Here is a 26,353-nt window from a genome sequence, read left to right as displayed (position 1 = left end):
GGTGGTATTTGGTCATTGGCCCTCCCTTGACAACATCTACATTAAATACACAAGAGAGAATTAATTATATCTAAATTTACACCACCACACTGAATTTAGTGTCACTGGCAAGAACTTTTACAATAAATAGGCAAGTTCTATAAATCTAAACATTCTATGGGCTGTTGCAGCAGTTTGCTTTCCTACTTACTTACAACTATAGAAAATAGGGAGAACAGCGTGGATGGGTCCAGTGTTTAACACTCACTAAATTTTGCTGGCCAATTGCAGCTAGGCTATCAGCTGCCTATAGGCTCACTGAGCACATATACAGTAACCACTTGCATATACTCTGACACTCACCTCCTCTTATCCTTCGAATTTGCCTTTCCCATTTTTCAGCCTCAAATTGGGTTGAGGCACACAAACTTAGAGGCTTGTTGCAACATCCATGTTGTTCGTTTCCTGTCAAAAAAAACCCAAAAAAACAAACAAATTATAACAAACAATAATAATAGTTGCATTTTATTTAAGATGATAAAAAAGGATTTGTCGATTGCAATTTCAAAATATAATTCTATAAAGATATTGTAAATTCTATAATATCCATTTAAAGAAATTTATTTGTAAATAATTTATTGAATATATAAGTTGTCATTCATCGGATATTTTAACCATATTTTCAATGAAACTCTCTGGGTAAAACTCAAAATAAAGTTGGTATTTATGTGTAGGGGTGGGTGCCCCTCTCTGGGTACCTCTGAGTTGGGTGCAATTGGGAGATGGGTGCAATTGGGATCTGTCCCACAAGAGCGCACAGGCATAGCAACCACTGTTTCTGTACAGGAATTTTTTTCTTCAATGAGAAAAGCTATCTACTGGCAACAGTTTTACAGTATAAGACATGTTTCCCTGGAAGACATCAATCAATCACTCAATCAATTAATCATTAATGTTCATATAAAAAATCACACAGACAAATCCTGTACATGAATGACATACCGGAGGTTGGCCAACATGAATCAAGGACAGGTCTACGGAAAATTCAATAAACATTGAGTTAACAATCATAATTTCAAATGTCACTCAAACTTAACCTATGTTTACATCTACCAAAATGTTATTTTCAATGTTAAATATTTTCTATTTATTGCAACTAATAGAAAAAAATGTATTGAAGACTTTCTTCTGTTTATAATTTACGTGTCTGTAAACTCCAAAGTCTTTCACATTCATTTAATTTGCAAACCACAAGATGGCATGATGCTGTTATACTTAGTTTCATTATTAAGTCTTAATTTTCTCCATATTTTAAATATGAATGGAGTGGAGCTGTAGTTTGTCAGTTTAGATGCTTGCTTTCCAATCGCTTGGTCTAGCTTCAATTCTTATTTCGTGACCAGATTTTTCTTCAACAGCAAAAAATAACTTTAATTTATCAAGATTAAAATTAAAGAATAAATTAAAGCAAGAGCCTTCAATAGAGAAAATTCCCAGGTTTTCTTTTAGCTTTATTGTTTTAACTTTTTATCAATTTCATTTTTTAACTTTTTATAACCTTTTTTATATACACTCTTATATTAGGTGATAGCTTTTTATACCCCATTGGAAATAAGTCCTCTTGAAAGGTGTATAGAAAAACAATGAATATTATAAAATGTTTACACTTATACTAATGACTATATTTTCTTTGCAATTTTTATCTTCTGGCTTTGGGTCTTTTTATCTATCTTGATGTGAATTGGTAACTTGATGTTTTAATGTTTGATGATTGTAATATTTTTCTTTTTAATGATGTCGAATAAATTCAATTCAATTTAAGCCTCATATTGATATCGTATACATGCATATGTTGTGGAAGCGGTTTGGCGCAGCGAGAACGGTTTGGTTTCCCAACATCGAGGGTGGGGTTTCAACACCTCGCTGTGCATTTCACTTTGTGTCCTTGAGCAAGGCACTTTACTTTATCTACATTGCTTCTCTCCACCCAGGAATATAAATTGGTACCTGCTGGGGTGTTGCCTACTCCTGCGCCAAGATGGCAGCCAATTAAGCATGTGGATAATCTATTGTTTTAACGTGCATTACTCTAACATCTTAATTTTCTCGCCTTCTTTCTTGGAGGTGTAATTGTCGCTTACTCTACTCTAAATGCTCCGAGATTTCACTCCCAAATGTGGTTTTTTTTTTCGCAAAGCCGTTGCTCGTGTGATTGTGAGTTTCCTACCTATCAGGCCCAATGCGGCCTGAGGCGGTTCAGCAAGCCTGCTCATGACTGACGCTGCGCGTCTTAAACTGCGGTGGTGGACCTTTCCTATCATTCGACACTATTTCTACTCCTCCCGTTATACTTCTACACTTTTGGAGTCCTTAAGAGGTCGGTTTTACCCACCAGAACCAGAACCCAATGACCAGGGAAAAACTTACAGCGCTTTGTATCTGTAAAGAAAGGCGCTATATAAATGACCAGATTAGATTAGATTAGATATATAAAATATTGGTCTAGAGTATTTATTATATAAGACAGTGCTTTAAGTTCACTTTGGGAAAAACAAAAAAAAACTTTTAGGATTAAACAATATTCTTTTTATTTCAATTACATCCACCAGCAAGTACTGCAACTTGCCGGTGCCAGTGGATGGACAATGATTCACCAGGCTTATGGATTGGAGTTCCTTTTAGTTGTGAGAAAAAGTCCTGTTGTCACATGAATTGAACCCATGACCCTGGGATTAGAAGGCAAGCACCTTAACCACTAAGCTATACATCTCCACTTCCAATAAAGAATTCTAAGAAATAATAATGTAGTTTAGTTTGATTTGATTGACAAATAGAATAAGCATTCCACCGTGAGAAAAGCTTGGATGCATTTGAATGTAAAGATCTTCTTTATTGAAATAGACACACACAACAACTATATTCCATATCAGTGTTTCGCACACTCAAAATATGCTAAAGTACCCAATATAAATATCACCTACCCTCTTAGAGATGATTTTTAAAAACAACTGTCCAATTTTTATCTTTCAAAATAACTAAATTGAACTGGCTGGGGATAAATCCCTAAGGCCAATGTCCCTTGTCAACGAACATTCGTTTACATGACAATTTTTACAGGAGATATCAACAACAAGAGCCCGTAGGGTACCGCAGACACACTGATCCAACAGATACGCACCCCAAAATAAAAATCACAAAAAATAAGGTTCGAGAATTTAACTGTTTTACATTAGTCTTCTGATTATGACTGAGGGATTTGAACAGGGGTTTACTCCATCTGACTTACTCACATCCTTATGGCCTTAAGTCATTTTGAAAATTCCAACTAACTTAAATTGAATCAACTGAAAAATATTATCATTATAAATTAATATTGTTAGAAGTTAGTAGATCTATCATAAAATGTTTATTCTGTATTGTGAGTATGGATTTTTATTTTCTATTTTACTATATAAATGTATTGTGATTTTTTATAAAAGGCTAAATAAAGAATGAATGAATGAATCTGACTGGAGGGAATATTTGCTGAGATTTCATTATATTTACACGGAAATAAGGAGTTAACCATCCATCCCTATTAATTTCTCCTTGAATAATGATTAATAATGTAGATAAACAAAACAGGAAACTCCCCAAAAAACAAAAAATAAAGAAGTTGCCAAAACAGATATGATTCAGTGTACAATATTTATGTGTTCGAATCAATTGTAGAAAAAATTGAAAAGGATTCAGATGGGATTTGAACCTGGTGGTACCCATACCATAAGACCATTAATGGAGTAGTTAAGATACTTGCCTTGAGATCTTTCAAACACCAGGAATCAGGGTTAAAAAAAATTCACATGCTGAAAACTAAAAATAAAATAAAGAAGAATAATAATAAAAATGTTTCATAAATAAAAAAAAAAAATCGTATTGTACCTGGTTTGATACTTAAAATGCAGCCCTCGGGTTCATCTGGTTGGCAGGCAAGCCTGGAACTAAGTTTTGTTCCTTCCAATGGCATGGATCCCAGAAGCTTGAAGTAATGCAGGTGTCCATCTGCTAGAACGAACCAACACTTCTGCCACGACTTGAAGAGCATCCCCTGATGTGTCTTCAGCCATCCACTGTAGAGGATGTCTGTGGTGTTGGTGTTGAAAACTGGCTCCGGCAGAATCTTATCTGGTGGATCAGTCTGCAATGATTTAAATATGTTTGGATTTAAAATAGTGCATATAAAGGTACAACATAAACAACTATTTTTTACGATTAAGGTAAGTGCATAAATATAGCATATTTCTAGATAAATATGTTCTGAACCATTTAAAATGACTCAACGTTGCACAGTTTTTCTACAGACAACCACCACAAACACTTCAACTCTGGACCTTCCTGGTCTGTATTGGATATGTCAGATCCCCTGGGGGACAGTTTACCCCCTCAATATCATACAGCCTTCACTACCCACAATTAAATAAGCACAGAAGAAATTTCATTTGGTTAAATTTCATTCTATTAAATACAAACAGAATTCATAAAAACACACACAAAAAAAAAACAGTAATCCAAAAAATAAAGCAAACAAGTGTCAATTAAGAAAAACAATACAAAATTAATTTTTCTTACAAAATGACAATGTTTATATAAACCGTAGTTTGCCTTTTAAGATGTGATGCAATTTGAAATAAAATGTATATGATAGTTTGGAAATGAAATGTATGTAGGAAAGCAATATTTGGGACAAAATTCTGAGAAACTAAATAAAAGAGAAACTCTCAAAAAATATTGAAAAATATTATTATTATTTTGAGGTCTATAACCTCCTGCATAACAGAAAAGAACAAAAAAACAGTTAGGATTATCTTACAATAGGAAAATTCTAAAATAGGCTCAGCGACAAATTGTCCATCCCAAATGAACAGGCAAACTCGACCGGACAGCTTCCCCTCATTACAAGACTTGATTACTCTCAATAGTTTATCGGCCAGTACCTGGAAATTTACTGTTACCCTGATTGCCAAAGTACACTTAAGCGTTCATTGGAGGGCGTGTCAAGGTTTTCATGTGCGAGTAATTTAATTAGTTTACTTTCATTTTGTTCCACAAACAACAGTCTTTTGGGTTTAAGTGATTCCGACTGAGCAGGGAACATACGTTGAAGAATATTGTAATAAGTATGTCAAGTTCTGAGATTGTTCGGAATCAGATGTCAAGCTTCATACTAAGAATTGCAAAAACAACCGCCATGTCAGTAGGAACTTAATGTTTCCTACAAGACACGAAAGAACCTTTAGAATTTTGTATCAATAATTACAGTAAACCTGCCTTGTTACGGCATGTATTCAAGCCATAGCTGTCGTGGGATAAATCGTGACGTTAAACTAAATTTAAAATTGGAAAATATTTCAATTTTAGACAAAGAACTGAAACAATTACATACAAAAAAACTTAGAGGAATCTATGATCCATTAGGAGTATATAAATACTATTTTATTCTAATTATTATTATTATTAAAATCAGCTAAGGGAATCCCTATGGATCAGAAAAATACAAAGGTAAATAGATGACGGAAATGACTATCCCATGTTGAACTATTAATCACTTTGCAAATACCCCAACCATCTGACGTCTGGCCGAAACACAACTAGCACAATATTGTGACCCGTGCTTGAGAATCAAGCCAATACTGTCAACTGAAAAGAAAGTAAAATAATGTTTTTTTTTTTTTTGTTTTCTTGACAACGATAGTTAAATCTGGGTAGTTTCAGATTTTTGTTCTTCACGATTTGATGAGAGATTGTAGAGATATAAAAATAAATGGTTCGATGTTGATGATCGTTGCACGATGATTCAACTGATCTGGTTTCACTTCAAAAATTCATTTTAGTTGACAACTGTCTTACTGTATACATCAATGACCACTGTAGAAAGTAATATACTCAATTAACCTAGATGCATTTTTGGGTGATTCCCCAAATTACAACAATGCAAGAAGGCAAGAAATGTGGTAAGAAACAGTATTATCTGGAACTTTGAGTTAAGTCTGGTTTCTTTAAAAACGCTACACTTTCGCTACAGTGTTTTTTTAGTACAATTGTTGTGCTTCGCAGCGATCCCTGGCATAATCGAGTAGGCTCCCAGATACGACCGACCAATCGGCGTCACCGAAAGCTGTCGGCAATAGCGTGTAGCGTTAAGCGCAAAAGTAAAGCTGCTAAAATTTCATCAACATCTAAAGAAACTGCTTGGAGATTTTGTTTTAATTTCATACAGTATATTCATTTGCAAAGAAAAATCTCCCCATGCAGTTTCATAGATATACAGACTGTGAAGAAATGTAAAAAGATACAAAAAGCTATTTAAAATAATATATAACTAAACATTTGCTTTTCTTCTGCATTCTACAGTAACTAAAAATACATTCAATTCACAGACTCAAAAGTATGTTTCATTTTTGAGGATTTCTAACAAATTTTGTGTTGTTTTTTATTTTTTTAACTCCCTCCACAATAATTCATCAATTTCTCTTTTTGTGGAAAATATATTGCTCCTACAGGAACTAATGATTGAGTAAATATAAGCAAAATCAGGTCATTGTCACCCAAATTGTCACCAATTATATTCATGAAAACCTGGTGATTTGTCCCTGGAATGTAACTTAGACGTCTGGGATTAAATACAATGTACTGTAAGTACAATGATACCATTTTGGAACAGTTCCAATTAATAAATGAAACTGCTGTATATATTCCAAAGTATGAATAACCACATTATCTGGGAAATATCTTGCAATATTTCCTACAATCAGAAGTCCAGATTGAAAACACAGCTGGAAATTATTCTTAGCCAAAACCATACTAATCTTAATTTGTCATTCAAAAAAACCAACTTGTCAATGATTCTTTGAAATGTCAAAAATAGGTACAGTTCGTGGAAAATATTCAATTCTTCTAAATCTTAGTAATATTAGATTAAAATGACATTACTGTTAAACAGTGCTAATCTTTGGTGGATATAGGAATTCAAAAAAAAAATTGGGTTCAAGGTGGGAATTTTACAGATGTACTGTAGGATCCACATCTTTATAGTTATAGTTAATCACTACTTTAATGATTTATTTACAACCGGCCACTGTGATTACTCTATATATATGACGAAGTTGAAGGGTAACTTTACTTTGGTCATATTATAATAATGTTTGTACTTGGAATTAAATATGTTGTAGGTATTAGCTAGCCAGTGGCTAAAGGACCGATCATAGCATTTTGCACATAAGTGGTCATCCTAAAAACCAAAGAATCCACAGATTATTTGTAAAATAGAATAATTTTGAGTACTCATATTCTGAGTCATTATTCTAAATGTTTAACAAATTCTGTAAAATATCAGTGATGTGCTCTTGGATAGTTTTTGATCAAACTTACGAGGTATATGCTTAGTTTGACCAAAGAAAGTCTCAGAGAAATAAGCTTTTCGTATTATGCACTAGAGAAATATATCAATTACAATTACAATGATTTAAAGAAAACTTAAATATTTAATCAAATATTTAATTTCTTACTGTATATAAAAACTTAAAATGAAAACTTTATATTCCACACCAATCAATTCATTCTTATAAAAAAAAAAAATAAATAAAACATCTGTACATCAGTGAAAATGGAAATTGTTTTAAACTGTGTCGCATTGAAAGCAGATAAATTTTTCATGACATAAATGAGGAAAGACAGTGATTTTTTTTTTTTTTTTTTTTTTTTACACATCTAGATGTGTATAAGAGACAGGTCTTCATATCTCATGGGTCCCAATAAAAAATATGAAAAAAAAAAAAAAATGAAAAATACTTATTAACTCAGTAAAATACAACTAATATAGATTAGATCTCAGCATACAAGTCCAATGCTGCCACCAGTGTTTTTATTTCAAGTCCAATTGTACACTTTTTTAAAAAGATCATAGATGCTGAAATTGCTTAAAAATTAATAAACAAAATAAAAACAAATTGATGCTAAGGTAAAATGTCAAAAGAGGTTTTATTAAAAAACTAGGAAAACCAACACATCTATCTAGTCAAATACAGTGAAGTATTAATGTTTAAAAAGGTTATATCAACATAATATCGACTCCAATAATGTCATCAAATGTGATGTAATCTGAAGTTCCACCAGGGAATGACACAAAATACTTGGCTGCTGAAATACATAATTTCTCCCTCAAAATAAGAAAATTTTGAGCCTGAAATTTGCAAAAAGATATAAGAACAATGAGCCAAGGCAAAATTTTAATTGTTCTTATGAAAAACTAGTATTATATCAGCTATTTTAAAACCATATAAAAATAATTAATTATTCAAACATATTTGCAATATCATCAATTGACATATAATAATAATAGATAATAATGGTAATAGATGATGTAAAAATTGGCAAAAAATAAGAACACTGAGCCTGGGAAAAATTGTACTGGTTCTTATAAAATGAAAAGTATTTCAGCTATTTTAAAACCATGAAAATAATTCATTATTCAAAAATATTTGCAATATCATCAATATATAAATATGATAATAAACAATCATGATAATAGATAATGTATAACCATGCCCTTTAAAAAAGAACGACACTTACATTCTCTTCTATTACTTAATATGAATAAACGTATAAATTTTGAAAAGTTGAATTAAAACACATTGTTTGCCTTACCTCAGAAGAATACTTTTTTATCTTGTGCCGAATAGAATCCATGTATAAATTCAACAACATAGGCATCTTGCTTTTTTATTATGTTTAAAATGTTGCCACTACCAAAGAAGAACCAAACTCATCAATTTAAGCTTCACAGTCGTCCCTTCAAGTATGTTATGGGTCGCTCTAAAAACTTTGTATTTATCTAAAATCCCTTAGTGACTGACTAATTGGACTAGTCCACTTCAAAAAAGGGGGAGAGGATATTTTTGTTTGAACATGTTTTGGCATAATAGCCCTCTGGAATTTGGATTTTGTCCAGGCAACTAATTGAAAAATGTCCCTCATTTTGAAGGAAATAGAGTCTGTAATTGTTGTTGACAAGTTTGGTCATTCTTAAAGGATAAGTGGATCTTCAGTTAGACGTTGAGATTAAACTCAAAGATAATTTGAACTAATGGCCCCGATATGCAAAGTTTAACACCCTTAAAGTTAAATCTACTGTGAAAAAATTACTTAACCTTTGATACAAACATATTAACTATTCATTTGGTTTTCTTTTTTAATGTTTCAAAACTTCTATCTACTTCATCAGAGGTAAAAAACAATATTTTGATTTGTTTATATCATGATAAAGTACAATACAAACAAATCAAATGTTCATTGCAATACATTATTTCATTAAATATTAACCACAAAATTTAACCATTGGCTTCTATATATGTGGCAAAGACAAGCTAAACCAGTCACTGGAGAAAATAGCAAAAACATGCTAGAATGTAAAATTTTAAAAAATCTTTTATTTCACTAAACTAAGGTTTATGTATCTATATATCATGCTATGCTGTTATTTTTCGCAATTTCAATGTTAAAACAACACTTTTTAATGATTTTATTATAGTTTCTGCATGAGAAATGCCTGAAATCATAAACTTTGAAGGCTGATTTCTCAAATATTGTTCTTCAAACAGCTGTACGCTTAAATGCTTGTAACTTCAGAAGGAAATGTCGGATTTGAATGATTTTTTACCATTTTATAGCTCCTATTTTACTCTTAATAACTCAAAATCGATTTTTGCAACAAGTGACTGGATTGGCTTGTCTTTGCCACATATGTGATCAGGTTAGACACATCAATCCAAATACCATAAATATTCGAATAAACGACGAATATCGTGTTTATTGTTGAGAAGTGTTTTTAAGGGTGAATTTATTCGAGGGAGACATTTATTTTTTTTTTTTTTTGGTGTAAAATGGGTATATACTCAAATAAATGCCCATTAATTTAATTGTAAATGTGCAGCTACTGTACAACACATAATTACCATCAAAATGTGTTATTATGCGAGCACAGCATAGCATAGCATATACCATAGCATATATAGCATAGCATAGCATAGCATATATAGCATAGCATAGCACAGCATAGCATATAGCATAGCATATATAGCATAGCATAGCACAGCATAGCATATAGCATAGCATATATAGCATAGCACAGCATAGCATATAGCATAGCATATATAGCATAGCACAGCACAGCATAGCATATAGCATAGCATATATAGCATAGTATAGCATAGCATATAGCATAGCATAGCACAACATAGCATAGCATATAGCATAGCATATATAGCATAGCACAGCATAGCATATAGCATAGCATATATAGCATAGCACAGCATAGCATATAGCATAGCATATATGTGGCAAAGACAAGCCAAACCAGTCACTCATCGCAAAAATCGATTTTGAGTTATTAATACAGTGTTTGAGAGTAATATAATAGCTATAAAATGGTAAAAATATCATTCAAATCGGACATTTCCTTATGAAGTTACAAGCGTTTAGACATACAGCTGTTTAAAGAACAATATATGAGAAATCAGCCTTCAAAGTTTATGATTTCAGGCATTTCTCATGCAGAAACTATCATCAAACCCTTAAAAAGTGTTGTTTTAACATTTAAAATGGGGAAAATAACAGCATAGAATGATGTCTAGACATGTAAAGATTAGTTTAGTGCAATAAAATAGATTTTTAAAAATTTGACGTTTCAGCATGTTTTGGCCATTTTCTCTGAAACACGATTTGTGACGAGTGACTGGTTTGGCTTGTCTTTGCCACATATAGCATAGCATAGCATATAGCATAGCATAGCCTAAAGAATATTGATCCCAACTTAACCGGGTTAAAAAAATGTAATTCTACTGGAGTAGAATATTACAGAATGTGTTGGGAATAATGTCGCTTCCATTAGTTTCCTTTGCAGTCATTTAGGGGGCATTTATTCGAGAAAACCCCTCAATGCATGTATTTAAGGGAGGCATTTATTCCAATTAGGAATCTGAAGGAAGCGTTTATTCGAGGTGGTGTATATTCAAAGCGGGGCTTTTATTTGAATAAATACGGTATGCAAGTTGAACACATTAATACTGATCCCTTGACTAAAAATTTAGTCTAAAGAATGGTTAAAGTTAATTTCAGAGCCTGCAAAGCACACAGAATGCCAGAATGGGTATAAGAAAACAGTATAAATAATCATACAACCATAGACGCGGTACACACACATGGGCATGGCAAAATGTTCCAGAGACCACACACCAAAACAAATGTCTGCAAATTCTCCTTCATCACAAGGGCAATTGCGGATTGGAATTGCCTTAAGCCGCAAATTGTTCCTTACAACAAAAACAAAAGAGTTTATAAAACAAATCCAAAATAAATAACAAACAAGTTACATTTTACAGTTTCACAAACAAAACTAAAACACATAATAATAATAATAATAATAATAATAATAATAATAATAATAATAATAATAATAATAATTACGTCATCTTATAAGGTGCACGTATCCATCTCTTGGTAGAGCTGCTCACAGTCACCTTCATATTTTTTAATGCACGTCTGAATCAGCATTTGCAAATCTCGTGGCAGTAATGGTTGTTTAATGGAATTTTCATCACGTACTAACGATGAAGATGAAGGCTTGTGCGCACATTACAGAACCCAGTCCATCAAGCGAGACAAGTAGGGAATACCCTTGTGTATTGATCCATATTGCCTCTGTTGTGGACAGCAAGTGTAGCCAATGTGTACCGGAGACATCAATTGTCTCTAATTGCTTACTTTGTAATGTAAGTTATTAACATCAATAGTATAAGTTAGTATGAGGAATTATATTCATTGTCAATTAGCACATGTAATAGATAATACTATTCAAATATTTTTTGCACAAACCAATTTGCTGGTAAAAGCATCAGCCATAGTAAAGTAGTAAAATGTATTTAAAGACAGGCATCCTGCCCATGACTGTATAGGCCTTATGACTCCACCACCTTTTTTCTCTGTATGCGTTTGACAATGTGATGCCGTCTGTTAAATGTCGGTGGCAGCCTAAGCAAATCGCCATTAAAAAATGATCTGTCGTGCGTCTCATCGTCTTGATTTTCTATGAAATTGTGTCAGCCAACGACCTTTGACACATTTTTGCACAGCTTAATCAACAAAAAAAAAAATTATGTGTATCCATTGAAGTTAAGTTATGTGAACTTTTAAATGTACTATTCAATGTTTAATTAATTTGTTGAGGCGTTTCCAGATTTGTGACATGCAGTACTGTGTATCGTTAGACAACCTCCAAGCAAAACACAGATCAAATCAAATCTTCAAGGTTTGCCAATAAGATCTTTACTTCATCACCGGTCGAATCACATTTCGAAAGCAGTTTTGTGGGTTTTTGATTCCTTCTTGTCCCAACGTGAAACAAATTTAAGTCCCTTGGGCTGGGTTTCCAAATACTAATTTGAAAGCAATCAACATGTCAAAATGTCATACACACATTTTCAACCTGATAATAGTCATTATCTGTTCCCATAGCAACCCTGTCAATCATCATTTCAACTATGAGTTCCAAGAACTCGGTGGAAAGACGAATAATACATAATCTATGAGAAATCAAGTTTTTGAGAAATACCTGAACTTTTAGATTAATGCTAATTGCAATTCCCACCCCACTGAAAAACATCTGCTTTCTTTCTGTTTTCTGGGTACAAGCCGGATTAAATATGAACTGGCTAGGTTAAGATAAAACATTTCAATGTAGAATTGATTTATAGGTACGTGTTTTCTATTGTATCCTCTAGGATTTAGAAATCATGTATGTTCTAGATTAAACAAATTGAATCATTGTATTAACTATGGCCACCTTTTCCTGGACATCGGTTAATGTCTATTCAGAAAGATGTGTAATCAAGGACGATTGACCAATAGCTACGTCATTGTCATTTGGTCAAGTCATTGAGAACTAAAAAAAGAACAATGATTATATTAAAATTAATCTGAATATCCTAAGGGAATTAATAAGAGCGTATCATTTGGAACATTCTTGACAACTGTTTTATTCATATTGCATTTCATTCATAATATTTTGTCTACTAGTATATTATTTTAATTTGCTTAAAATCAGCTATTATAAATTATTTTTGTTTTTGTGGTACATAACAGATATATACATAAACAATTATTAATCAATAACAGCAACTTGTTAACATATAAAAATAAATGGATAAACTGTACATTCTGTATCTCATTTGTATTCCCTTTTGTATCAATGTATCTAATGGCAAAAATGTTGATTTTAATTTAACCAGTAATTTCAAACCATTCAAACACCTTATATAATCTCAATTTCTTTCTTTGCATATAATTATAAAACATCAGAACAAAAATACTGTATATAAACTGCTACAATTCAAAAGACATACCGTATTTCAAATAAATTCCCCTGGGGCGTTTATTCGTTGAGGAAGATTTGTGAGGGGGAATTTATGCGAGGGAGGTGTTTATTTGAGGGAGGCGTTTATTTCTGTTGGAGTAAAATGGATACATATATACTCAAATACACTCTTTAATTTCACTGTAAATGTAGAACTACAACGCATAAATATGGTCAAAATGTGTTATTGTGTAATCATAAAGACTTGTTGCCCAACCAGGTTAGAAAATATGTAATTCTATTGGAGTGGAACATTAATATGTGTTGAGAATGCTGTTGCTTCCATTAGATTTATTTACAGTAATTTGGTGGTGGGGGAGGGGGGTGGGCTTTTATTGCATGAAAAAATACACAGCTCAGGGCGTTTATTCGAGGGAGATGTTTATTCCAAATGAGGCCCTAGAGGGGGAATTTATTCGAGGATGAGGGGGCGTTTATTCAAATTAATGGTAAATCAACCTTAAATTGACTGGTAATTAATTTAATTTAAAAAATAATTTAAAGTCTGTAAATCATCGAAAAACTTAACTAATTCCATCTGTGACTTATTGGAATTTGATCAAAGATCTTAATTCAATAAATTAGCATTTTTTCACATTAAGCACAGACAGTATGCATCTATGAGCCTTGATATCTGTCCCAGTGTTCATTATTTAACACATGTACACGCTAAACCTTGACGCTACTTGTAATACATCGTGACATTCCGTGCTGTGGAGAACTGAATTTAGTAATTCCTTAAAGGGTCTTACCCTTATAAAAATAACACCAACAACTTCAAACAAGAACCAAATGGAGACAGGAAAGTTAAAAAAACTAATGGATGCGTATAAATTTAATTTATATGGCGAATTGATGAATGATAACGAACATACTTCAATTAATTCAACTACTTCCTTTTACCTAAACTCGCCGAAACTCTCTGGATCTCCGAAGGCCAGATTTAAAGTACTGTACATATATGTGACAGCTATTTCTGGTGAAAAGAAGATTTCCTGGCAATTATTTTTTAGCCTGGGAACACGAGTAGCATTTGACAGGTCCGTAGGACTCCTCATTCGCTTGTCAAACTTGATGGAAATTTAGTTCAACAGATATTTCCACAGGTACTGTACTTCGTGAGAGGAACCATGGTGTTTTGCTTTGACACATAAGTCAAAAAAAAAGGTCACTGAAACTTTGCATGTCTTTTTATAAATCTTCCCTTCATACTTCATAGAATTAAATTAATGAACTAATGTACATTATGAGTAATTTTCCTGATACATTTGAACAGATTCAGCTTTAGTTTTAGGAATTAGCTGTAGGAAGGTGTATATAGTTATTTCAGAATTAATAAGGATTGGCCAGGTTGGTAATAATATAAAGGGGAGGATAAGGGAAAGGTTAGGTTCACCCAGGTCCTACTTCCTATACATAAAAAGTTATGAGAAAAAAAAAAATCACCGGGACTTTTTATTGTTGGGTTTAGAGAAGTCTCTAGAAACAGTATTGTTAGCTACTGCGTACAGACCCACACTTTAGAATGAGCATACCACCTCTCTAGAATGAGTATGTACTTGGGATACAAACTAAAATTGTTTAGAATACATTTCCTTATTTATAATCTTGGAATCTTAGATGGATAGAAATAGATAGATATCTTTCTTTATTCTGGATTCTTAATCAATTTGACATTGTTCTTCCTTAACAGTCCAGATGGTCCAATTAACAGTTAAAACATGCTTAAAATAAAAAAAAAATCAAGAATGATAAACAAAACACAATAAAAATTGATAAACAAAAAAAGCAAGAATAAAGTATTATAAAAATCAAATTTTGAAAGAATGAATATATTAAACTATGAGTATCTGGGGAAACAATTTTCCACAGTTTAACTGAGTGGTATTTGAATGTTTTCTTCCCAAATTCATTGTTCCATTTTGGTCAAAAATATAAATGAAGTTTTTACAGTTTTCTGATGGGTTTGTTTACTTAATATTAAAAAACATAAAAGTTGATGATATATTTAAATACGGTAGTTGAAGTAATCACAGACTTTGTGTCTATACTTTTGCAATTTGCTTCACCTTTGGTTGGAGTTTAAAAAAAATAAATAAAAATCACCAACATCACTTCACTAGAGGGTTAAACTGAAAATCTAATAATGTTTAATGGGGCATAAGAAGGGGTAGGGTAGAAGATAAGTTACACCAAATCTGATTTAGTGCAACAAACACATATACAGTAGGCTTATCGCCAAGAACAATCCAATTCACAGGTTAGGCTCAAGGGATACTAAAAGAACATGCAAAGGGATTTTTACCAAGGATTCTCCAATTATGTCAATCATTCTGACGAAAAAAAATGTACAGGAAAAACGCTGAATGACCGCATGACCTAAATGACAAGTGTACAAGATAAAAATTATTGTTTTTCCTGAGGTTGCAGAGGGGTACCTGTAGTCACTGACTGATGGAAATTACACTTATTGCTTGTAACAGGTAGATGACAGTACATAAGACAAGCTGACGAGAGGTAGCTGAGTTGTGTAGGAATAATGAGCACAATATTATTATGTTTTATCAATTTATATTTCAAAAAGATAATTAAAGATTAAGAATTTTAATAATATTAATAATAATAATAATAATAATACTTTATTTGTCCTCATTCTAATTGGAATCGAAAATTTGGGCTGGCCACTGAGGACCTGCAGTGCCACAGTGCAGCTCAAACCAACTTAACTACAACATAAAACAGACGCATACGGATTCTGTACGTCTAGTATTTTGTGATTCACTGAAGGCTGAATAATGGATTACCTGTGATGGAAGATACATTATACACTCCAACAAAAAAATTATTCAAATAAACAAATAATTATAACACAACACTATGATAATATTACAATATAATACTTTTTATACTTATAGCACTATAGTTAAAATATAACTTTATTTAAACTTTATAATGTAGGCCATCCAAAATACTAGAAGTTTGCAAAAAAAGTTGAGAAGAAAGAAAAGAATAACTGAATTGAAAAAAAATATGCAAATTTTTTCACAGACTATGAAGCAAGGCAGTTTGTGTGGCATTTGTGGTTCTTGTTCTCAACCTTAAGGTTGGTGGTTCAATCGATTAAGCTGCCAGTGCATTTTGTTTACTGTATGTCCTTGAGCAAGGCACTTTTCCCTATGCTATCTCTCTCCACCCAGTGGCTTGAATGGGTATAGATATGATGTGGCATTGAATGTATTATTCTGTTCATGACAAGTTATGCTCCCAAAGAGAGTGGAGAAGGTTGCAATCTGTTAATGCTCTCTCCACACTATCAAATTTTTATATGACAAATATGTCTGATGTGCCCATGATGATGATGTCACATTTATTTGCCACATAAAACTTCTTAGTGTGGATAGAGTTGTATGGTTTGCAAATAGTGAGCTTTCGATTGCACGACGACGGTAGGACGTAGGACGTAATGACGTCACTAAAAGTCATCTGCGCATTAAGGTCACCTCATCGAGTAGATTCTGGAACGCATTTTGGCCAAATCTACGTATGCAGAGAACATAGGACACCAGGTAGGATGGCCATGCATGAGTGATTCTGGAATGCATTTTGGCCAAATCTATGTATGCAGAGAACATAGGACACCAGGTAGGATGGTCACGCATGAGTGATTCCGTTCTAGCCTTGCGTCGTTGCACAAATCGCAAGCTCCCTAATACTGGAAATGGACCAAATAACCAGGGGTAATAATATGGCCGTATTGCATCTTTGCAAAGGCATGGCGAAAATTCCTAATATTATTATCAGTCATGTATGGAGATTAAAGTTTAACTCCCTAAAAAAAAGCCCTTTTCACATGTTTTTCAATGTGTGAGCCATGTCATAGGCCTTTAATAAAAGATTTAAAGTTCCTTATATTCCTATACATTATTATTATATGAAATATATCAACAAGTATCTGTGGTGGGTCCAGGAATTTGAAGTAGAGGAGGCTCAGAGAGGAACTTCGATAGATGGAGGGTCTATAACACCTCAGCCCCACCAAGGTTGGGGTTGAGGTAAGAAAATGTATAATAATGTCACCACTAGATGGCCGGAAATAGCATTCTCAGATTTAAAATTTGTGTTAATTTCCTTTATTTCTCCAATTTTTTACAATTTCGAAAATTTTGTGGGGAGGCCCAGCCTGGGCCGGCTGGGCACCCCCTTGAATCCGCCCGAGTATAGAACTGCAAAAGGTCCGGCTACCAGATTTTGCATGCACACAATGGAACCTTAAAAAAACAGCACTGCCACAAGATAGGTGCCCTATTGGATTTTGAAGAGAGTTCGCTCGAAAGTCTATTTTTACGGACACACCCCTTCGTGGCAGCACTTTTGAAACAGGAATACCAACAAAACCACAGGAGTCGGACTTGCAGTTCAACACTCTTTGGATATATAATGTTAATGAATTACAATGCTTTCATCACTTTAAGTCCACATAAAAGCTGTATGGATGCCAAAGTTGAACAAGCCCTTCTCACATGAATTATGAACATGGTTTTTACTGTATGAGTCATGAATATGTCTTTAATAAAAGATTTGAAGTTCATTGTATTGTGGCTTCTGAAAATTATGTTTCTGGAGATGGGGATGAACTGTTTTCTTCTTTCTAATTGACAAGAGGATTTACCGTATATCCTATATCATTTTGTATTTTGCATCGGATATTTAGCGAGCTGTATGGCCGGAGTTACCCTTGTGTACTGGTCTATTCAGCCACTGTTGTGGACAGACGAGAGTAGCTGGTACCAGTTCACCGGGTAGCTCAGACACAAAGAGACCCTTCGGGGAGAAGCCTGTACTGTAAGAGCTAGTTCACACCTCAAGCGCTTTGAGACGGTTTCGGTATAAAGCGCTATATAAATAAAGTACATTACACTAATTACATTACATCCCATACAAAAAATTAAAAAAAAATTAGATAGTAACTTGCTCATTTTGAAGTAACATAAAAATGATCAACTTGAACATAGATATTAGTGTATTTAAAAAATGTTAACCCATCATTTTTACAGCAAAAAAGTATAGAAACACTTCTGCTAGGCTAAGCTAGAGTTTTTATTATTTTTATAATAATTATTAAAAATCAGGGTACATACTTTTTTAAATCCAATAATTTCTATGCTCAAGTTAATAATTTCTATGTTACTGCAAAATGAGCAAGTTAATTTCAAAAATTATTTTTATGTTTGTTTTGTCATTTTCAGGGGAAAATACATCTGTAAGGGCAAGATCGTAACATTCACTTTCAATAAAAAAGGGAAAAAGTTGACAAGAAATATTAAAAATAGTACAAGTTTGGACGTCAAGAATACAAATATGAAAATACATGATATGGGATGGAATATCTTATATACTAATTGAAAACTTCCAGACAAAAGTCATTTTTTTCACTGCAAGTTAATTATTGCTATTTCATTCTAAAAAATCTGCTGTTTATTATTAACTTCCGACAGTTTTTCGGGGTAATAATTTAAAAAGACCGACTATGATTGGTCAAAATATCCCGATCAAAAATTGCATGCTGATTAAGTCAAGTCAATTATTGAGGCAGTCAATATGACCAATCACTGACTTGTGTATTATATGCGACATAATTATTTTGAGCATTCTTTTGAACTGTATTTCTTAATGTACTTTTTCTTTTTCCGTTTTGTGAAGTATTCATGCTTTACAATTCTGTCTTTTTAATTCTCTACCATGTGAACTTCCTTTCAATCATGACTTCACTCTCCCACACTCAACCCAACATATCTTGATACCACCTTATACTGTTCATATACATAAATTTTGTCCTGCAAAAGGCTTTCTCTGAATTGTTAAATTAGAAGTTATGTTACTAATTTACTGTTTTGAAAGAGGAATTCTTTTAAAATTATTATTTCATTCTTAATATTTATTATTATATGTTTATTATTAAATTATTATAATTATTAATATTACCAAATATGATGCATACCATTCCAAAAATATCAATATATTCTTATTCTCCACATTGTAAGCTTTGAAATGATAGGTCATTATACTGGGGAACTGACTTAATATTGCCAAACTTTGAATATTTAGTATAATTAGGGCTTGCATTCTTATGCTAATGTCTCTTATACACATCTAGATGTGTATAAGAGACAGGGTTAATAGAGGTTATCAGAAGGTTGCAACACAGTTTGTAACAAATCCAACAAATTACAAAGCAATGGATATATCCTATTTATGCAAATTAGAAGTTGGTTGTAATTAGCATACACAGTTTTCTGGGTCTCTAACATTTTAATGTTAATATAAAGTTGTGTTGTAACAGTGTTTACTGCATCCTTAGCATAATATGCAACTTGGAGCCCTCCAATCCCTGCAGAGCATTTTTTTTTCTTGTCATGTAGGCAAAATCACATAAATTTAATTCCAAATCATTATTTCTTTAGGTTGGCCTACCTATTTATATTTCAGTGTAACAAGGGCAGATATGTGTTTGTGGACACATCATTCGCATGTGACCTGCCCTAGAAACTATATCAATGATCCTGGCCTTTAAAGCTGAAAATCCATACACCACACTTTCAACAAATTTTGAATAAGTATAGACTTACCTCGTAAGAATCATCCGAGATACCACGCTGACATAGAAAACTTGAGGTACGACTTAACATCTTCAAAATTTCTCAAAGTTACTCTTGGAATGAGCAGGCCTATTCTTTAAAATCTACGTTAAAATCCAATAAACGAAGTCCAACTCTCCAGCGAAAAAAATGAATGCCGAAAACTGTGCATATGGGAAGGAAATCTAAAGTAAACTTCCACTTTTTCTATCGTGTTGCTCTAGATATCAAAAACGGAAGTGGTCTGAAATAAAAACTGACCTACTATGCTGCAAATCTTAATATTCCACGTCTAGCCGAAAAAGATTAGTTGCATTGCGACAAATTGTACAGTATATTCTACATTGGCAAAAAATTGTAATGTAACTGCAATTTATATCTTTAAAAAATCTCTGGTTGGCTTTTTTCAAAGTTTAAAAAAAAAATATATTCAAATATTCAATTAATTTTACATTTGTCCACACACCGAATACAATAACTGGTAAAATATTTACGGAAATACAATTTAATGGGATATGCAAGCAAGTCTTCCACTTCCGTTTCTTGATTTTACAATCTGCAGTTTTCGCCAAAAAGATGCGATATATTGTTTTTGCAATCCAGAATTATCACATTACCATTTGTCCATAATTGGTTGAGATTTTACATTTGTCTGATCCAAGAAAGATTACAGGAAGAAACAATGCCAACGAGAATTATTTTCTGGCAATAGATGATGTTTTCAATTATCAGTAGGCAAATACTTTAGGCAAGTGGCTCTCCATCAACTTCAACATTAATCATAAATTTCAGAGGCTATGTCCACAAGATGTTGATAAATATGATCACATGAAATATGTCATAACTGCTTATTAGATGATCTTTTCACCAATTATTGATTAAACGACTGAAACATGTTTGACAAACACCAGAGATCAAAACACCACACCTAGATCAAGTAGACCAAAGCATCCCATTAGCAAAGTCCAACAACATTTCTCGGTAGGTGAACATTCTTTGAATTTCTCGAGCAGTCACCGGGAGCCTGCCAACAAGTGAAACCTGAGCTTAAACTGCAGCCTAGCGCTGGAGATGAACTCACTCGTACACCAGAAACTGATTGACAAGCCATGGGCCAGAGCTCCACGTCAACTTCTTAATAAAAAAATCTGTGATTACCTCCACTTGCATTACATGAGTTAAGTGCTAATTATGATGTGTTGATATGAAAACTAAGTTAGCCTCTCATATAGATAATAGAACACTTGGATTCCAAAGGGGTCAAGTATTATATATTAATCCAATTAGCAGTTGTACCTACATCGTAGCAGTTTATTTTCTTCCTTCCTTTTCTAAAGATAGACAACCTGGCCAAACATTCTGCATGGTGTGATTAGATTTTAGTTAGATATTTCACAATGAAATAAAAAAAAAAAATGATTTGGAAGTGAGGATTATTGTTGAACTGGTTTGAATTGAATGCCCAAGGCACAGCATATATAAATGTAACATTTAGCACCTAATAAAAAAACTAACCTTCTTCTCTTTCCATATTCAAGTGAAAGTGACATAATTACGATGCAAACAACTCAAGTATTGAAATCCTTTCCAAATAATTTAGAATTAAAATGAAAACATTAATAAATATTATAACATTAAAACAAAATATTTCATTAATATATTATATTTAATTCATATTTGTACTTTTGATTTACATATTTCATTATCTTTACTAAACCATAGGCAGACTAATTGTGGATTTGGAGAAAAAACCAATCACTATAAATAGTAATAAAACAGCACTTACAATGCGCCATCTATCTAGCGTGCTATTCCGAAGTGCAGTAATTCTCGACAAAAAGAAAAAGTATTTAGATTGGGACCTCAGGCTTTTTAGGTAATATTCCCTTATTGAATTACTTTTGTATTATTTTATGTTTTAAGTATGAAATTTAAGGTGGAACTAATAATATATGATATTAGATGGCAATTACCTAAGTAATTAGAACAAAGATAGTAGCTGTAGTCAAATAATAAAAAATAAATAAAAATGAGTAGCATTGTGCTTATGACTAACACATTGATTTAAGACACAAGCTTTCGCTAGCTTCAGGAAGAAGCCAGCTTGTGTCTCAAATACATTTGTTAGTCCAAACAAGGTGCAACTTGATTTATGTTAGCTATACTACCTACCCGGGCTTCTTTTTTTGCAACGTTTGGATGGGCTTTTTTTCGAAATGTGTTCTTTTCGTGGCTACTTTTGCAAAGTAAACAGAGGGGCTTCTTTTCAAAATAAATCGTGTGAATTTTGGGAATTACTAATATAAAACAATAAATAGGGCTACTGTAACATCAGTCTGTATCATGGAGTGTATTTACCGGCATTAAATTACCTAAACTTCTATTATAAACCAAGTATGTTTTTAAATTATTTTGATTTTTCATGTACAGTGTATGTACTGTGTTAACTCGAAAAGAAGCCAATGCTTTCTTAAAAGGAAGCCCATGGGGTTGTTTACGAGATGGGCTTCTTCTTGGGATTAAGCCCACTGGGCTTCTATTCGAGGTTTTACAATATCACTGTAAAAAAAATGTAATGATTTTTGCATAAACTTATACACATTAAATTGCTAGTATTTCTATGCTTTAAAACAGTAACATTTTTATGTGAATAAAAATTTGAAACAAGAGCTTTCTTCATGGGCAATATAATCGCAAATTGTCCAGGAGGATTTAATTATAAGCAAAAGTAGTGTACTGTGGCCCAATTCTCACGTTCTCATTATTATCAGACAGAACTAACTCCTCTTATTCATTCATGTATTTCAACGCTCTAATCTGGGCTTTCATTACGATTCACTATTCCTGTGTATGTAGGAAGAGGACATAATCCTCAAAAATGCCGCAAACAATATTTGATATCGCTTCATCATGGATGACGTGAACGAGGCAGACGACGGGAATGCAGCAGACCACAAAGATGAAGCAGACGTCATAGATAAATACACGCAGACGATGAACATGTTCAAAACTTTGCGAATCCTAACCTTTGTTTCAACAAATTATAAAAAAAAAAAAGGACATGAAAAAATGTGATTCTGAAAATTTCATGGTGAAAAATTTTAGATATGAGATTATGAAAAATTATCAACTTGGGAAAAAATATTACAAATTGGAACAGACTTCACCTCTAATGTACTAGGTTTTATGTCAGAAGTGGTTAAATTTTAAATGGTAATAATATGTGGAAGGCTATCATTGATTAACTATTTGGGTGATAAAGTGTATATATGGTGAGTGCAAATCTACTGAGAATACTGGTTGGGTATTAAAAGTTTCAAATTTTGAGGCCCCTAATTTGTATTTTATGCCGGGAAAAAGGGACTTCACATTAAAAATTGTTACTTTCTCTTCTTCTTCCTCTGTTTTACTTGTCAAGGGTTACACCGAGCCCTGTCTGCAAATTTTGGTTGTAAAACTGGCTGAAGCAAAGCCATTACTCTTTTTCAATAAGTTTAATAGACTTTGAATACAAAGTAAACTCATACGCCTGGGGACAATTTATTGATTATGTATTAAAGGCACCATACAAATACAACTACATTACATAATAGTTGGACCATTTCTAAAAGTGCACAAGCTATTGATTCTATTTCAGCTCTTTGCTGCAAGACTAGGAGAGAGATGAAATTAAACGTTTGGCATCAGCTAAACAGAGTTGCTTGAGGATACATTTAAAGGAGTTAAGCTGTCTGGCAGTGGCAGGGCGTCTGATAATTTCCGGTGGAATTCTGTTGTCCAGGTGTTAGACTTTATGTGGGAGGGCATCTACAGACACTGGCCAATCAAAAACAACTTTAAAAAAGAGAGTAACACAAATTGTTTTCTTGTTTTTTTTTGGTTTTTTTTCGTTTTGGCAAATGGCAGTATATTGGAAGGGGGTAACTTCCCCTGTGAAAAGGAATAGGCGCCTCCTGCTGATGCTGCCACTGGCAACATGGTGTGACACACGAACACGCACCATTTTTAGCAGAGATATGCTGTTTTCTTTTTTCCTTGACAAACCATTTCAAAAGGGCATATATTTCATGATCAGGTGTTTTTACATCAGCTTTAAATATCCAAAATACTTTTAGAACTTTACAAAGGTGAAAGTAACATTATCATCATTATAATAAGCTTTCTTTATCATTTATATCAATCTCCTCATATCTGATACAATACACAAGTGTGCACTGTTCTCATGTCATTAAGCAGATCAACTGCCAAGTCACATGACTTAGAGGATCAAGCGGATTACACCTGACCTGACTTCAAATTAGTCTGTATCCGTTACCCTCAGAATGTATCATGCTACTGAATGTATGGAATCAAGTGATGTGAAATGAAATAATGAAAGATATCAAATCATGATCATATAAACTTTAGTAAATGTGTTTTAAAAGTTGGATATGAAAATAATGGTATTCTTCATATTATTCATGCACTAAAATTTTCACCATATCATCAACTCTGTCTATGCTGTATCATTGTTGGTCTCTTGGCTAAAACTGAGTTACTTGTTTTCATAGGCTTAGTCCGGCCAGCAAAAATTTAGGAGGGCCACTTTTACCTGACAGGTTGGACAGCTTGGCCTAATCAGCTCGGCCTAGCCTAATTGGGCCTGGTCTACCTTTAGCAAATTCTTTATATTCTTCAAATCTATCGAATGTTAAATTAAACTAAAGCTAAATCATATTTACGTTTTATAAAAACAACTTTTATTGACTGAATGTATGTTATTTTCATACCACTAATATATTCGGTGAGAATTCCCAAAAATGTAAGGTGGCTTAACCGTTGTCTACCTGGTGAAAAGTTCACTTACAAACACGTGTCGTTTTAAAAGCATTTATACCCCGCTGGAAAATGGACGGTTCTGAATGCATGTGGCTCTGCAAATACAATACTGTAGGCCTACTTGAGATTCAGTTTCCCGGCATAGTACTGTTGGTGTTCATAACTCTCTGGTTAAAATTAATTCATGAAAGACCTTAAAGAAGATTTGTTGTTAACCTTACAACTTAAATTTTATTAGTCAACAAAATACAAAAAAAAAAATTCAGTAGGTCAAGGCCTATCTCTCGATTCGGAGGACCTATAGTAGAATTTAGACTAAAGGTAAGAGATGAAGATGCATCTGCATAGCCTAGAAATACTGTAGCCGTGCGCAATCTATTCATGGTCTGCCCATCGAATTAGGGTCACGCCCACTCGCTTAAACTTTGGACGACCTATTTCATTTTTCTGGCTAAGCCCCTGATTGTTTTATTATGAAAATGTAAATAACTTGTTTATTCCTTTTTATAATTTTTCCAACAATGGGCAGCCCTTCCAGAAAAGCTGATATGCGGGTCTGCTTGGAAAACTAAAAATGAGGTAAAGTGGTAAAAAGGATGATTACATTTCAAACAGGTCAGATATTTAAATAAATATGATATCAATAACAATGCAACAATTAATGAAAATATTTATAGAAATGTTAAAAATAATGAAAGAACAACAGAAGCAACTGCAACAACAAAAGAAGGAGCAGCAACAGCAATGATAACAATGTTGTATTCATATTTAAGGTAATATGACAATGTTTCTCATTTTACAAATTTTATTTTATGATTAAAGTAGACATTAAATACATAAAATTGTTACAACTGGGATCGAGAAAACTGAAAGTACCTTAATATCAGACATATTTAATTCAATGTTTTTATTGCTTAATACCACCGAGGGCAGATATCCTCTCAAATAAAATTTTATTTGCAAGTCATCTTAAAACCAAGTACAAATAAAATGAATATCCAAACAAATTATTGATATCACATATATAATTTTTTTTATTTTTTTTTTATAGAACTTGAAACAAAGAATATTAATTTTAAAAATCCTTGCTTTAATATTTCAAAAAGAAATTGATTATGCATTTATTATGCAATTTGTAATGTGTCTGTACAATGTTTTAAGCCCAGGATATATTTTTTATGGACGACAAAAAGCCCTCCTCAAATTTCACTCTTTTTTGTGTGATCTCAAATGTGAGGTCTCACCACAAAATAAGACACATTGTTGGTGAAATAATATTTAATTTCCAAAAATAGGCCAAAGTTAAAATTTTTACACAATTTTGATTTAATGTTTCTGAATAACTTGATATGTATATTTTATGATTGATTATATACTTTTAAGTGAATTTTTTTACTAAAAAAGTGTTCTCTGCGCCAATTCTGTATGTACAGGTTAGTTTATCTTTGAGGCCGATTATCTCAAAACGTGGTTCTCA

General features: G+C 32.8%; 1 protein-coding gene across 2 annotated transcripts in view; it reads right to left on the bottom strand.

Moving 5' to 3' along the window:
- LOC117104653 (rho GTPase-activating protein 24-like) overlaps positions 1 to 21,157 on the bottom strand; it is a 28,668-nt gene extending 7,511 nt beyond the window's left edge. The window contains exons 1-3 of one of the 2 annotated variants that reach the window (XM_033245532.1): positions 20,050 to 21,157; positions 3,901 to 4,156; positions 343 to 444 (exon numbers count right to left, since the gene is read on the bottom strand). In XM_033245532.1, coding sequence (XP_033101423.1) covers positions 343 to 444; positions 3,901 to 4,156; positions 20,050 to 20,109 — 418 coding nt within the window. In that variant the 5' untranslated portion in view covers positions 20,110 to 21,157. Of the gene's footprint in view, positions 1 to 342; positions 445 to 3,900; positions 4,157 to 8,661; positions 8,838 to 20,049 lie in introns of those variants that run through there. The other variant, XM_033245531.1, reaches the window with a different exon arrangement.
- Positions 21,158 to 26,353: the final 5,196 nt, after the last annotated feature.

The sequence above is a fragment of the Anneissia japonica genome, unplaced genomic scaffold (genome assembly GCF_011630105.1).
Source record: "Anneissia japonica isolate Jap-2015-1 unplaced genomic scaffold, ASM1163010v1 scaffold287712_len2945570_cov188, whole genome shotgun sequence".
In the NCBI taxonomy this organism is placed as follows: domain Eukaryota; kingdom Metazoa; phylum Echinodermata; class Crinoidea; order Comatulida; family Comatulidae; genus Anneissia; species Anneissia japonica.
The sequence above is the reverse complement of the archived record's forward strand: the minus strand, read 5'-3'. Positions and strand labels throughout refer to the sequence as shown.